This window comes from Mastigoproctus giganteus, chromosome 11 (genome assembly GCF_048544385.1).
Source record: "Mastigoproctus giganteus isolate SK-2022 chromosome 11, ASM4854438v1, whole genome shotgun sequence".
NCBI lineage: Eukaryota > Metazoa > Arthropoda > Arachnida > Uropygi > Thelyphonidae > Mastigoproctus > Mastigoproctus giganteus.
In genome coordinates, this window is record NC_143585.1 from 80,969,721 (window position 1) to 80,985,126 (window position 15,406).

The 15,406-nt window shown below is 38.2% G+C and overlaps 1 protein-coding gene across 3 annotated transcripts in view; it reads right to left on the reverse strand.

Moving 5' to 3' along the window:
• Positions 1-15,406, reverse strand: part of shop (sulfite oxidase) — an 88,105-nt gene that overhangs the window by 46,586 nt on the left and 26,113 nt on the right. For all 3 annotated transcript variants that reach the window (XM_090385443.1, XM_090385444.1, XM_090385442.1), the window contains exon 4: positions 6,132-6,364. In XM_090385443.1, the coding sequence (XP_090241569.1) occupies positions 6,132-6,364 (233 nt within the window). The remainder of the gene's footprint in view (positions 1-6,131; positions 6,365-15,406) is intronic.

The following is a 15,406-nucleotide window of genomic DNA, read 5'->3' on the forward strand; positions in this document are numbered from 1 at the left end:
GTCAATGAAATTATTCTTGTAGGAATGGATTCCTTTATTCCACACTCCACTTTAAAATCTCATCCTTTACCTAAACATTGGTTTTACAATAAATATGCTAGTGCTGTTCAAGAGAAGGATGTTGCATATCGTAATTGGCTTGCTTTCAATTCTTCAGTTTTATTTTCTGCCTACACGAAAGTTCGCAACAATTGTAAAGCAGTTATTAATCAGTCCAAACTAGATTTTGAGCAGGCTAAGAGTAGAAAACTTGCTTCTTGCCTTAATGGTAGCTGAGCATTCTGGTTTCTCACCACAGCTATTGGCTGCAACTTTTGCCCATCTCTGCTCCCACCTTTATCAAAACCAGATGGTTCTATTGTCACTTCAGCCAAGGATAAAGCTGACCTGCTAGCATCCCATTTTTCTTCCAACTCATATTAATGGTCTTGGTAAAATACCTCCCACCATTCCCAACATGCTCCATTCAATGCCAGGCGCCTTCATACCCAGGTGGGAAGGAGCAGCAGTGTGTAGCACACGCTTCTTGATTAAACCGGGGTTCGAGCCCATCACCACCAAATACGGAGGATGCGGAAAGGTCAAGGGAATAACCACCGCATATTCCCGGAGCAATATGGTCTTAGTTGCTAATGCTCCTAAAAAAAAAAAAAAAACCCAAACCATTCAATGCTGCCTGTTGTCTTCCGTCAAAAGGGTGACAGAAGGATTTTGATGATTCTTGATGCTAAGAAAACTCCAGGTCCTGATGGTATTTCTCCACTTGTTCTCAAAACATGTGCTCCTGAACTTACTCCTGTTCTTTGCCACCTTTTTTCACTTTCTTATTCTAAAGGTGTTTTTCCTTCTGCTTGGAAATTTGCTCATATCCAGACATTTGCTCATATCCAGTTTCTAAAAAGGGAGACAAATTAGCATTAGCATTAGTAGAGGCATTTGATACAAGAAAGTAAGCTTATGCAGCATCAGCCAAAAAAAAATAAAGTAAAATAAATAAATAAAAAATAACCACTTCCACTTCACCCCTCTGTTCGTTCGAAATACCTGTCCAGCTGAGCCTTAAACTTATTTAGGCTATCAACTTCCACAACAAGGGATGGAAGTCTGTTCCACCTACCAACCACCCGCTGGCTAAAGGAAAATTTCCATACATCTATCCTACATCTGTCTTTCCTCAATTTGAATTTATGCCCTCTCAGGTGATTATTCTGAGCAAGAGGAAGAATCCCATCAGCATTGAGCATGCTCAAACCATTCAAGACTTTGTACACCTCTATCAGATCACCTCGCTGGTGCCTAGTCTCCAGACACTGTAATTCGCAAAACTTAAGCCTTTCTTCATAAGAGCACCTCTTTGTTCCATTCACTAATCTTGTTGCCCTTCTCTGTACTCGTTCCAGCAGCTCTACATCCTTCTTGAAATGAGGCCTCCAGGCCTGTATACAGTACTCTAGGTGTGGCCTGACCATTGCCTTATACAAGGGAATAATCACCTCCTTATCCCTGCTAGAAAAATTCCTATATATCACTGACAATACACCATGAGCTACTCTTGCAGCCCGTCTGCACTGCTCAGAGAACTTCATATCTTCAAATCATTCTCATCCAATTATCGTCACTTGCAATTACTTCTGCTCTTTCTAAAGTAATGGAGAAATCAATTAACTGCCAAGTCTTAAACTATCTAGAAACCTTCCATCTGATCAACGATCGACAATATGGATTTTTTCAGTGTCGATCCACTGGTGATATTCTGGCTTCTGTTACCCATTTATGGACAAATTCAATGGAAAGTTTGGTGAAACACAAGCAGTTGCTCTTGACATGTCAAAGGCTTTTGATCATGTTTGGCATAAAGGTCTTCTAAACAAGCTTCCATCTTATGGTTTTCCAACTGTTTTTTGCAATTGGTTATCCAGTTTTCTCTGTGACTACTCACGGAGGGTGATGGTAGATGGCTCTCTGTCTTCTAACTTCTCCACTAATGCTGGCGTCCCCCAAGGTTCAGTTCTTTCTCTGACTCTTTTCCTCTTTTATATTAATGACCTTCTTCCATTGACTGGAAATCCTATCCATAGTTTTGCTGATGATAGCACATTGCATTCCACTTTCCAGTTTGAGAAACCTTGCCCTGCTCATTCTGCTTCAACTTCTTGAATATCTGCTACCAATTCCTTAAATGCCGATCTCTAGGTAATTCTCCAGTGGGGCAAAGACAACTTAGTTGATTTCAATCCTTCTAAAATTCAGTCCTGTCTTATATCTGGCAAAAAGGATTCTTCTGCTCCTATGCTTATCTTTGGTGACACTCCGATTTCTAGTCAAAATTATATATCTCTTTTGGGGATTACCCTGACTTCTAATTTCTCTTGGCACAAATAATTGCTTCCTCTGCATCTAAAAAACTTGGTTTTCTCTTTTGCTCTCAGTGTTACTTTTCTTCCAAACAGCTGTTCACTCTGTACAAATTGTACCCAGTTTATGTACTGACTGGAACCCACTCCTGAGGTGGGTTTGGGAGAGTGGTAGATGTGCCCATCTGGATGTATGGGAGTGAAGGCTAGGTGAACAAAGGAAACAAAGAGAAGATGATCCCCGACCATTCCTACTAGAGCCACCCCTCAGGCTACACTGAATGGCTCAGCCTTTCTTAAATTTTCCTCCTCCTTTGTTTATGGTTTATGACTAGAATGTGTGGACTTCACAGGTGGAACTGGTGGTCATTAATGAAGTGGAATGCTTCACCCCATGTCTCCTCCCCCCTGCCAGCTGTCACTGGCACCAATTCCTCAATCCTCATCTAGAGTTTGTAGTATGATTCCTGAATATAGTACTTGCTCTCCACTCAATACAATGTCTCATACTTCTTGGGTTTGATCACTGTCGATCCACTGGTGATATTCTGGCTTCTGTTACCCTCTTGGGTAACTCCAAGGAGTTGCTTCAATTTTTCGTTACCTGTGAAGAACACATGGACCTGGTATTAGCCAGGTCCACGTGTTCTTCACATGTGTTCTGATGCTATACTGCAGGTCTTTCCCCTTATTAAAAGGTGATAGGGAAAGGTAGAGGAAAGTTTCCTTTCTTTCCCCACAAGAGGAGGGGGAAACCGAGATTACTCCAGTGTGGGAAATGATTCTGATGAAGTATTTCTTGAAGTAACCATTTCTCCCTAGGAGGTTCCTGACCATCCAGTCCTAACTCCTGGAAGCTGCAGTTATTCAGGGGACCCTTCAGAATCAGCCCTTCAAGTTTTCTTCATCCTTGACAATGTGGGGAGGGACTGAAATATAAGTTTAAAACTGTTGCTGTGTCACCAGGTGCGCAGCAAACACTGGTGGTAATTCAGTTTTGAATTGGATTTGAGTCCGGAACCCTACGGCTCAAGACTTAAAGAACCCTATATACAAAGAGTGGACAGAAATCATGGGGTACTACCTAGTAATGGGTAGGCCCACCTTTTGGCCTTATTCGGGCGAAAGGTGGGGTGAGGCATTCAGTCCACTAGTTCACAAAAGCATTCTACAGATATTTCCATCCATGCTTGCTGCACTGCTGTCCGTAATTCAGTTGCATTCCTGTGTGGAGTATTCAAAGCTCGAACAGACCTTTCCACAGCATCCCAAAGATGCTCCACAGGGTTCATGTCTGGTGAATGGGGAGGCCATTCCACGGTGGTAAAATCTGCAGAATGCTCTTCGAACCATGTTCTAGTCATCACAGTTCTGTGGGGAGGTGCATTGTCCTGCTGAAAGAGTCCATTGCCCTGTGGGTGCACAATGACCATGAAAGGATGCAGATGGTCTGCAAGGATGGACACATAACATGGGCCATTCAGAGATGAGTCTACATGTGCCCAACATGTGCCAGTTGAACATGCCCCAGACCATTACCAACCATCCACTTCCAGAACAATTTCTTGTTGACATGACGGGCGCATAGCTTCGTGCAGTTTCTGTCAGATACACACCCTCCCATCAGCTCAAAGTAACTGGAAATGGCAGAAGACCCATCTCCAATCATCCAAGATCCAGTGCCAATGTTCTTTCGACCAACTGAGGCATACAGTCCTGTCACGGTGTTAGCAATGGGATTCTGGTGGGTCGGCAGCTTCCATAACCTATTGCGGCTAATGATTGCCCAATGGTCTTGGAGAAGACGTTTCTGGCACCTCCCTCATTGAAGTCAGTGGTAATTTGTGCCACTGTCGCTCTCCGGTTGGCTAAAACAATGCGAGACGGACGTCGACGGCCATGTTCATCCACCACTTTTCTCCACCCACAGTATTGTCCACGATGAGATGTTATTTCGGAAATGGCATATTCCCGATACATTCTTGATACTGTCGAACGGGGATAGTGCAATTTCTGTACCACCTCCAGGATAGAGTGACCCACGCGTCAGGCACCCATTATCATCCCTCTTTCAAATTTGGTTGGCTCACCATGGTTATCCATACTGACATCAAACTACCATCTACGTGAATGCAGCGATGCAAGTGTATCTATATACCTGCCAAGCGGTGGGTTCGTCCACTAGCGAGAGGGGTGACAGCATCACATTTCCCAGGAACCAGGTATCCCATGAATTCTGTCCTTTCAGTGTATTACTAGGAAAGCATATGCCCTAAAAATAAGAAAGAACATGTCCTTATTCCATTTTAACATTTTTAAGTGGAATTATCTCCGAGAAAACTGATTTTTCTTTTAGAGATCAATTTTTCTACACTCCATTTTTTACTCTCCCTTAAATCAAAATAATCCATAATCTATTTCAATATTATAGATAATCTTGTTTACTCTCCCTATGACAAGGGTCAGCGACTGTCATGTTGGGCACATTTTTGATGGACTAAATAAAACAGAAATTTGAGAATTAAAAATTTGGTCAGAAGAAATCTGGAGTAATAATATCAGTAATAAAAAACATTTTCAAATTAAAATTTAATCAAACTGGGAATTAACACAATGGACACTAAATTTAAATACAAAGAAATTTAATGCATGAAATCTGTTTAAAAATAAATTTGATATTCTTTTTAATTTTAATAACATACAATAACTTTTTCCAATAAGATATGCTGCAAAAATAATGAAGTAAAATTTGTTCTTAATAAATTGTTCCATAATTTTATCAATATACACCTCCCTCTTCCCATCAGTTAAACCTTATTTCATAAGTGATGTAGCCTGCAAAAACATTTATTGATAACAGATATGCTGTTTAATACAGTATTTGCCAATATTAATTACTCTCAAAGCAACTATATGACCAGCATTTAAAATTCCTTATAAGGTACTGTTTCTGCAGCATTGTTATACGAGTCTAAATTAAATGTTAAAAATGTTAATTATGTATATTCAATATTCAATTATGTATATCCAATGCAATGTCAAAGCAACACTTTGTGCCCTGGAACTATTTCTCAACTGTAAACCTAAACAAACTAACTAAATACTGATTTTCAGAGAATCCTATTATGGCCAACTCTAACATTTTACTGCTGTAGACTTGTGCTGGCTTCAAGAAGCACAACTGAACTGCACTAGTAGGGATATCCCAATGACAGAGTTTATCCAAGCTATATTCAGTCTCTGGCTGACCAGAAGGAAAGGATCACAAATTATGTTGCCGTTATTTCTCATAACGTGCTTCAGGCAACAGTGGACCATGCTGTATTGCTTCTAGCACATTTACAATACAATGGATATCATAGGGAGCAATTTTATCTTCACAACATGCAGTTTCCTCATACTACCTATAACTTGCTGTGTTTTGGATGTGTGGCTGCATACAGTGCCAAATACAACCCAGTGTTGCTTTCTTTTCCACATGATCAAGACACTATTCCAAATTTCATCTCTGGATGATTAACGGTGTGCCACCTACAGGGTGGCAAGCCATTAATCACCTAGACAAAGCAACATACTTTAATTACAATCACATGTAGATTAATAATTTTATATACATTTCTCTAATAAGGAAGAAAATGGAAAATTCAAGATGATGTCATGTGACTATATATTCAAATTAATGAACTGTACTGATTATAGAAATTTAACAAATTATTTTTGATAAATATTTCTTTCAAAAGTAGTAGTGTATTAAATATGTTCAATTAAAATACTAACTTCCTGATTTTTATGAATGGCATAAATTTCCCAAAAAGGTTCCAGAGATCCCCCTGCAGCCATTAAGATTTTATCTCCACCAGGATGTTTATCTATAAAATCTGTAATATCATACACTCCACTTCGATAATGTACCCAGATTCTCTTCAATTTTGAGTCATGGCTTGAAACCTCATCTGATGTATATGTTGGCAAATCTGGAATTTCATTCCCAGCAACAAACTGTGTATTGCCTGAAATACATTTTAAAAGACTGTTCACTTTCATTGATATTTTATCTACGTGATACTAGTAGTAGCAGAATCAGATTGTAAGTTAACTTATTAAAAAATTATTATCACAAACTTGTTTGCTCAAATTATATTAAGAGGGATCATTTAGAAAGTCATGTCTCCTAATTTTTATGTTATGCAGTTTATAAAATACACATAAATATGTAATTACACTATGTAGCCACAACTGATAAAGACAGTTAGTTTTCAATACAGTCCCTATCTTTCTAACAGTTTTCATACAATGTTGAGAAGAAGCAAGCATTCCCACTCTGTAAAAGACTCTCCTTGCTACAAGGAGAATCTTTTACTCTTCTTGCTACAATGCATTCTTCAGTGTGTAGTCATCTTAATAATAGTATGTCCCACAGTCCTTCCTTCAAAGGATCCAAAGAAATGATGTTTGTACTATAGGTAGTCCATTATAGTCCATTAAAATTTTGCAATGATCCAAGTGCATGGAACCTGAAGGCTAAAAGTCCACACGCATTATGTCTCCCTCACACCAAAAAATTGGAGCCATGACTTATCCAGATGACAGTGCTCTCCTGAATTTCCCAGGAGTTAGGAGACTTTACTGGTGCCATATGAGTAATACTATTTTGGATGGTTCAAAATTATGGTCTAAGTCTAATCCTCTGTGGTGATGTGGAAGCATACACTTTCTGTAGTTATTTGCACACAAAAATTTCACCTTCATCAACTAAGAATTCTCTGCCTGCTGTTTTTACTGAATATTAACTGAATATTCCGTTATATATATACAATCGAACTTGGTTATAATGAGCATCAAGGAACCGACAAAATTTCCTCGTTATAACTGTTACTCGCTATATCAGTGGTAGTGGAGATGGGGAAACCCCTGGGGCCGTTAAACAATGAAACTTTATATCAGTGAAGAGTTAAATCTACCTCCTATTTTCTTAAATTCTCAATAACTTGATAAAAAGATAGATTCAAATAACAAAAGAAATATTAGAGAGAAAAAAATATAAGTACATACCTACATATTATTTGTATTAATGTGTTTGTATAAACTGCAATACACTTAATATTAAACACAATTTATTTGTCTGTAATTTTAAAACCATACACTTAATACATTAGATTATGCACGAACAGTTGCTGTGGTGTCGTGTTTGTGCTCCTGCAAATGTATGCTAGAATGAATGATTCAAGATGAATCTGTTCCAATATTTTTATACACTCTGAATCAGCAAGTGTTGCTCTTCACATCTTTGAAGAAAGAAGTATTCGAGAGATAGTTTTCAAGGGATAACAAATGAAATTAATGTTCCATTCAACAAGGTACCTCATATAGTTTCTATAGGAAGCCACGAAGCTGGGAAGTTTTCAGTGTAAGGATTACTGTCTCGCAGGTTAACCAAGGTCAGTCACTTTACTATTTTTGTCTGAAAATAGCCTGCAAGGTCACCTGTCATTGTTCTTGCAAAGAGGACCGTGCCTTTCAAAAGACTCCTGATTAATCTGCAGTGGTGTGACCTTAAGTACTGCATGTAGTTCAAATTAGGACTGTTCTAATCTTATCTCTAGAATCTCACTTAACCCTTTGAATGTATTTTAAAGAATTCTAAAGTATTTCAATTAATTCTCTGATAAGTTTACTGTAAAATTAGTTCAGATAGCAATAATATTGTTTTGAATATCGATTATTTTATATTTTGCATTTTAAATTTTCATTTTAATTTGCATCTTCAATTTTCATTTCAATATAAAAAAAGAAATTTATTGTTTTTACTGTTAATTACAATGGCTCTGCAAGTGCAAATTATTTGCCACATGTGTAAAAAGAAATGCAAAGACTTCCTTCAATGCAATGCGGACTTATGTACTGCATAAAATGCATAGATTTGTCAAAGGTAAACTGGAAAAAAGATGTTACAGGCAGCTATCGACTAGTGGAAGGGTCATGTTGCATAAATTACAGGCAGATGAAGAAAAAGCAGACGAAAAATGAAAATAACTCGGGTTCAAGCCCAATGGATCTTTTAAGACTTTCTGATGGTGAATTTCAGTGTTTCACCTGCCCCTCATCGTCAAATGGCACTCAACAGAGTGGGCTATCCGAGGACATACCTCATGACATGGTATCAGAGCAGACAAATTGCTCCTTCTCTCACCTTCTTAACCACAAAGTCTCGTAAGTTGAAAAACCAAATGAGATGACCAACTAAAATGATATTTCAAATCCTGGACATTCAAAAATCCATGATGGCCTCTCTTCTTGACGAAACTAAAAAAAATCAGGTCAGAAAACGCCTAACTTCGCAAAATAAATTATATTTTACTACAGAAAATTTTGGACTTAACAGATCTTATTCAAAACTCCAGTAGATCCTTCAGTCCTACATGCAACTTGGGAAAGCTCGTGGAAAATCCCACATTTCAACTGACTCCCTCCTATAGCAGAAGCCTACTTACGCATCTATTGTAAAGCAACCTCCGCATCCTCCAGTATATGCTCCGGTTAGTAGTCAACCTCAGAAAGTGTGTAAATATGGCAATCGATCTGTGAATCCACCCCTAGAAGATGTCATTCCCTCCAGGAGGAACACAGATCATATCGGAGGACAATGGAATCAATCTGCCTCTAATCAGACAGGAAGATATCAACATCCCCCCCGATGTTGTGGGAACAGCTACCAACTCTTCTATCCGAGCAGTTCCCAGAACTAAAAGTTCAGCCAAGGGTATTTTCGTCTCATGACTTGAACCCCAACTGTGCAGTACAGAAGTAGAGCAGCATATCAAAACTCAACTGCAGATAGAAGTAAAATTAATAAAAATGAATTCCAAACACGATTCGCACAGCTCTTCCTATATTCAGTGTCAACAAATGGACTTTGATCTATTACTAAAGGATCACTGTTGGCCTGAGGGAGCCATTATTCGGCCTTTCTATGGATGCCCCCCTTCCTGGTACTAGTCATCAGTCAGTGACTTAGCTATTGAAACTAGTCAACGGGAATGACATTTAGTGCATTTTTCAGATATTCTGGAATCCCGACTGGGAAGAATCTCTATAAATGATTCATCTATCTCTTCATCCTACCAGAATTTGAATGACTCTAACTCTTGTGAAAACATCTTTCTGCCCTGTCACTTGCCAACAATTAAACCAAATAACTTATGCCTTACTGCAGCATCAAAAGATGCAATTACTGTAGTCTATATGAATGCTCTCAATCTTGTAAATCATAATGATGAAATCCTTGGAGATTCATGGAATCTCCATCCAGACCTGATGGAGTTGCTATTTATGTTCACAATTATCTGCGATGCTCTGCCTTTCCTATCTCAAATCTGCCTGATCAAGCTTGTAAAATCACTTTTATCCACATTGCCTCTCTGGTGATTGGGTGTCTATACCGACCTCCCTCAGCTTCAGCCAACAGATTCTTGGTAACTCTTGACAATATTCTATCTCACTTCACAAGCAAATCCCTAAGTCTTCTGCTGATGGGAGTCTTCAATATTAACATACTTCAAAGCTCTTCCTCTCAAGTGCAAGACCTCCTAGATGTCATTTCTTCCAATGGTCTCTCTCTCTCTCTCTCTTCTGACTGACGGAAATATCCCGACTAGAATGGGAGAGTCCCACAATTCCCTTCTTGACTTTGCAATTGGGGCATGCTCACTAACCTATGCAGTACTGGATGCAACTATTTCTGATCGTTGCCCCATCCTAATGGTAATTTAAAATGAAGCAATTGTGGAAGAGAGCATGCACACTTACAGGTCTATCACTCCAGGCTCTCTTAGTGAGCTCTGTTAAGACCTCGAGCAGTCTTTGTGGGATGGGGTGCTTGCTACAGATGATCCTAAAATTGCGATGAACTTCTTCTTTGAGCATATCCTAAATAGTTATGAAAAATGCATGTCATACATCAGGAGCCCAGGGAATAAAAGACCACTAGGCCAAGACGGAAATTATGCCCATTCATCTCAAACAAAATTTGTAACATGCTAAAGAAAAGGGACAAACTTGCAAGAATTGCTAGAGCAACATGAAAGGAGGCAGATAAAAACAAGTACACAACGTAGAGAAACAAAGTCACCGACAGTATTTGGTCAGAGAAAAGGAAATATTACAGTTCCCAACTTAAAGGCATCGTTACAAGCAAGGAAAAGTGGACAGTCTTAGACAAGCTCCTACCCGGAAGGAAAAGAAAATCACAGAGCTACGTTGGAGATGTAGCCGAGAACGAGATACTCATTTCAGATGACAAGGAAAAAGCCACAGCCTTCTGTAATCATTTTATCTCAAGTGTGAATAACCTTTTTAAAGACGAATTTGACTCTAGAGATAATACAACAAGAGAATCTGTCAAGCACTCAATGAGGAGATCTTTTTTTCTCACTCCACTCTCAGATCAAGAGATTTTAGAAGCAGGATATCAATTAAAAGTAAAGGGGGCCTCTGGCTTTGATGAAGTATCTCCTGCTCTGCTGAAGAAGGTCCTTAACTCAATTCTAACACCACTGGAGTATATTTACAATCTTTCCTTTCAATCTCGTAAATTCCTGTCTCAGTTCAAAAAAAGCAGTCATTGTTCTTGTTCCTAAGGGGAAACACTGCAACTCTATCAACAATTTCCATCCAATAGCTCCACTCTCAGTTTTTGCAAAATTATTCAAAAAAATTCTTCACAGCAGACTCATGGGCTTCCTGGAAGTCAATCAGCTTATCCATCAACAACAGTATGCTTATCGTTCGAAAAGATTCAGACCTGACAATTGTTGACTTCTGCTCTAGGATCAGGGACTGTCTTGAAAAGGGTCACTATGCAATAGCATTGTTTCTAGACCTAACAAAAGCTTTTGACTGCATAAATCATAAAATCCTACTCAACAAGCTCAACAATCTTGGCTTGAGAGGAAAAATTAACTTTCTCCTTGAAGACTACCTTACTGATCGGCCATTTGTCATTAAAACAAACCAGTCTTTTTCACACATTTTTTAATTCTCCAGAGGAGTACCTCAAGGCTCACTTCTCAGACCTATCCTATTTGTTCTTTACATTAATGAATTTAATGAATTAATCAATTCCATTCTGATAAAGACCCTAACCAGCTTCAGAAAACAAGATCTCTGCCTTGCTCCCTGTAATGCATAGTTGGCTGCAAAAGAATCAGCTTATACTAAACCCAGAAAAATCCAAATATATGGTGTTTAGGAGGAAAAATAAATCATTAAATATTGATTTCGAAAGAACATACAAAGGAAAACAACTCGAAAGGGTGAATGATACCAAGTTTCTAAAAATCTGGCTAGATGATAAGCTGAGTTGGGATAAACAAATGATCACCTTACGAAAGAAGACTTTGTCACTAGCAGGAATACTCACCCGAGCCTCTACCTGGGTGCCTCCTTCCCTTCTCAGACTAGTATTCCTTTCCTTAATACAGCCTCATCACACATGGAATCATCTCATGGGGTACTACATGTCAAGATAACCTTGCGAGAATCAATTCAATTGTCAATCGATGTGTTTGTTCAATATTAGGCCTTCCCTGGAATGCATTGGTGACTTTGAGATATAAGGAAAAAAAGACTCTTAAGCATCTACCAACTGATACAAAAAGCTGAGACGGTCTTTGTCTACAATGCTTTGAAAACACTAAACTTTCCTCCACTATTCAGATCCTTTTTTATAACTATAGAAGAAGAAGAAGAAATAACATATAATTTAAGAAATGAAGTGAACCTGAAGGTTCTGCTTTTTAGAAAAGCCATAAGTCAGAAAAATATAAAATACAGAGACACGAAAACCTGGAATAATCTTCCTGAAAATATCAAAAATGCCATTTCACTAAACCGGTTCAAGAAGCTCCTAAATGAACACATCACCAGGGATGTCTGATCTAAATCACCTTCCACTCAACTCCTGAACTTTGCATTCCACAATGCATACCAGTTTGGAAATTATGTAAACAAGTTGAAGGAATAGCTGTCAAAAAAAGCTTGTAGCACTCTAGGCAATTATTTCATCATATATTTCTTTAGTACTTCTTATTGTAAAAGTATTCACAATGTAATTATAAGTACTGTTGTTAACCACAACATATGTGGTTGATTTTCGAAGGTTTCTAATGGAATTTAGAAACATGTCCGATTTATTTATGATTTATCTGTTAAATAACACCTGTGCAATTTCAGATCTGTTTTTATTGTTATCGTTGTCAAAGGGAACACCCCTAAAAAGCCTCTGGCTTATGTGTTCTCCCTCCCTTCTTGCTGTTATCTCCCAACAATTGTAACACAAAATATGGATAAATAAATTATCAATACTAAACAATTAATTTCTCTGTAATTAAAACAATACTATTTAATAATAAACATGATTTCAATTAGTCTTTATTTATGATTCTTAAAACTGATGCTTGTTTTAAAGATTTCACTTTGTTATTTCTTAAGTTTCCTCTTAAAACACTAAACACGTTCAAAGTCTCATTACTTGCCTCAGTTCCTTCAAAAAAATTGACTAATGTATCCATTGCACCTGAGGCGGTGCATGTAGGAGTCATTCTGCGTACACTCAGTGCAGCCAAGGTCATTGTTGGGGTGTCAAATAAAACTGAGTGAGTTACCACACTGTTTGCTGCTAGGGATGCCTACTCTATCGTTCCCATTCTTCTACCTGTTTTCTCCCCTCCCACTAAACCGACCGAGCACACCCCAACAATGCTGCCAAATTCTAATCAACGTCTAAATTCTACTGTTTTCTTGTAAATCTCTTTCAGCCAAATTCTAGTGTTCACCTTTTTTTTTTTTAAGGCCTTGCCACTGAAATCCTTGGAAATTAGGTGGTGGAGCCTGCCAGAGTACTTAAAAAATTTACTGGGTGCCTGACCTGCCTCCTCATGGCAAAGTGTGGGCAACGGTGGGTCCCAACAGCTAAATGGTCAGAGAAACAAGAACATAACACTACACAACAGACCACTCCCCCCACACACTTTTTTAAATCTCTGGCCTCCACAGAGTTCTGTGTCACTTACAAAGAATACAATGCTGAGATGGGGAAAATCCCTGGTGTCATCAGACAACTAACACACACTTTACACTATATGCTGCTACGATCACAGAAATCGATCAAATATTTCCGAAGATAATTAAAAGGGAAATCATGGACACCTTTATCAATGACCCTGTATTTGCTGCTTCTATCATACTACCATCCATTGAATCTATCTTAAATTGATGTTGAATATTCCATACCACACTAATAATAACTATCACCCTCCAAAAAAAAGTATCCAAACATGGTGATTTCACATCGAGATCACTATCACTCACTTCAACAGTTGATATTACAAAATATACATTAAAAATTACACTGTGTAGCCATTATGACAACTGTAACACACTCCCCCCCTGTTTGGATAGTCTTTCCACCAGCAAATGATAGACTGCAGAAAGTCTAGTCCTTCATTCACAGCAGCCAGTTGAGCTACCAGTGTGGGAGGCTGTACTGGTCCTGCCACCACCACCACCTGATATTTCGGATCATCCCATACATGTTCCATAGGATTTAAATCAGGAATCTGTACAAATGTGGCATGGGGGCATTATCTTGTTGAAACAAATGGGGTTGGTACTAAAGAACTGCTATATTGTAGGGAGCATGGTATTGCCAAAAACGTTGAGGTAGGCATTACCATTCATGGTTTCCAACACAAGCATCAATGGTCCTAAGACATACCAAGAAAAATAGTGATACCATACTGCCACCTCCTTCAAACTTGATTGTTGACACAATACACTCCTGCAGCAGATGTTCTCTAGGCTTCCTTCACACCTACCCATCTGAATGGAACAGGGTATAGTGAGATTTGTCACTCAACAGAACCAATTTCCACTGTTCTATAGACCAATTACAGTATTCGTTGCACTATACAGGATCATTAACAGGACCATCATTAACTGCAATTGGTAGTTTGGCTTGCACACCTCCATATGCATTGCGTTTGTACAGACCTAAACTCTTCTTGATGCCTTAAACACCAGTTGGTTAATGTTTTATAGGGATGACTGGGGAGATTGTCAATGCTTATGCAGTACTCTTCTGCATAACCATTGGAGTGAACTTCTGTCACTTGGAGTGAACTTCTGTGGTTTTCCTGTGCTTTGCTAATACCATTGTGCTTCCATATTATGATAATATCACTGACAATCAACTGTGAAAGGTATGGGCTATCAGCAATTGCAAGTCAACAAGAAAATAATATGACATCCAACAATAACACCACTCTCAAAATTTGTCAGCTTGCCTCTACATTCCATGACAAGAACAACCGACATATGTGGCTCATACACCTTCCTTATATATCAATCAGTCACTTGTTTATCCAGAGAGGTCCAATGAATACTTTTTGGAGGGTAGAGTATCATTCACATATGACAATGAATTTTCTTTATGCTTGTAAATAACATAGTTCAATTTAGAAAATTTCTTTCAAAGATAAGCACAAAAACTTAAACTGGAAGAAGGCAATATTTTGAAATTCTACCTCTGCTTTAAAAATAAAATACATATATCTTATACATGACAAAACACATCCACATCCACCTATATTTGAGAGTATGCATTCAGTATGCCATAATTTTTGGAATGGTAAGAAACAACAACATTCCAAAAATTCATAAGCAATGGTTGAAAAGTAAAAGTCTGGAATTCATAACTAAAAGAGAACACTTACTTTTGGGCTGAGTTTTAAATCAGAGAAAACCTCTAAATTTAATCAAAAGTTCATTATACATAAACTAACCTCAAAAACAAGTAAAAATAAATAAATAAAAACAAAACTTGTACCAAGCTATAAACAAAAACCAAGCATTGCTGCTAATAGCCCAGAGTTTAGTGTGCTACCAAAATTGAGCAGTTGTTAATTTCATGTGCCTTTACTTTTTACACCAAATTTAAGAACGACCACCCATATGTGTTATGGCAAATCACTTGTAGTGCAATCTGATGCTTATAT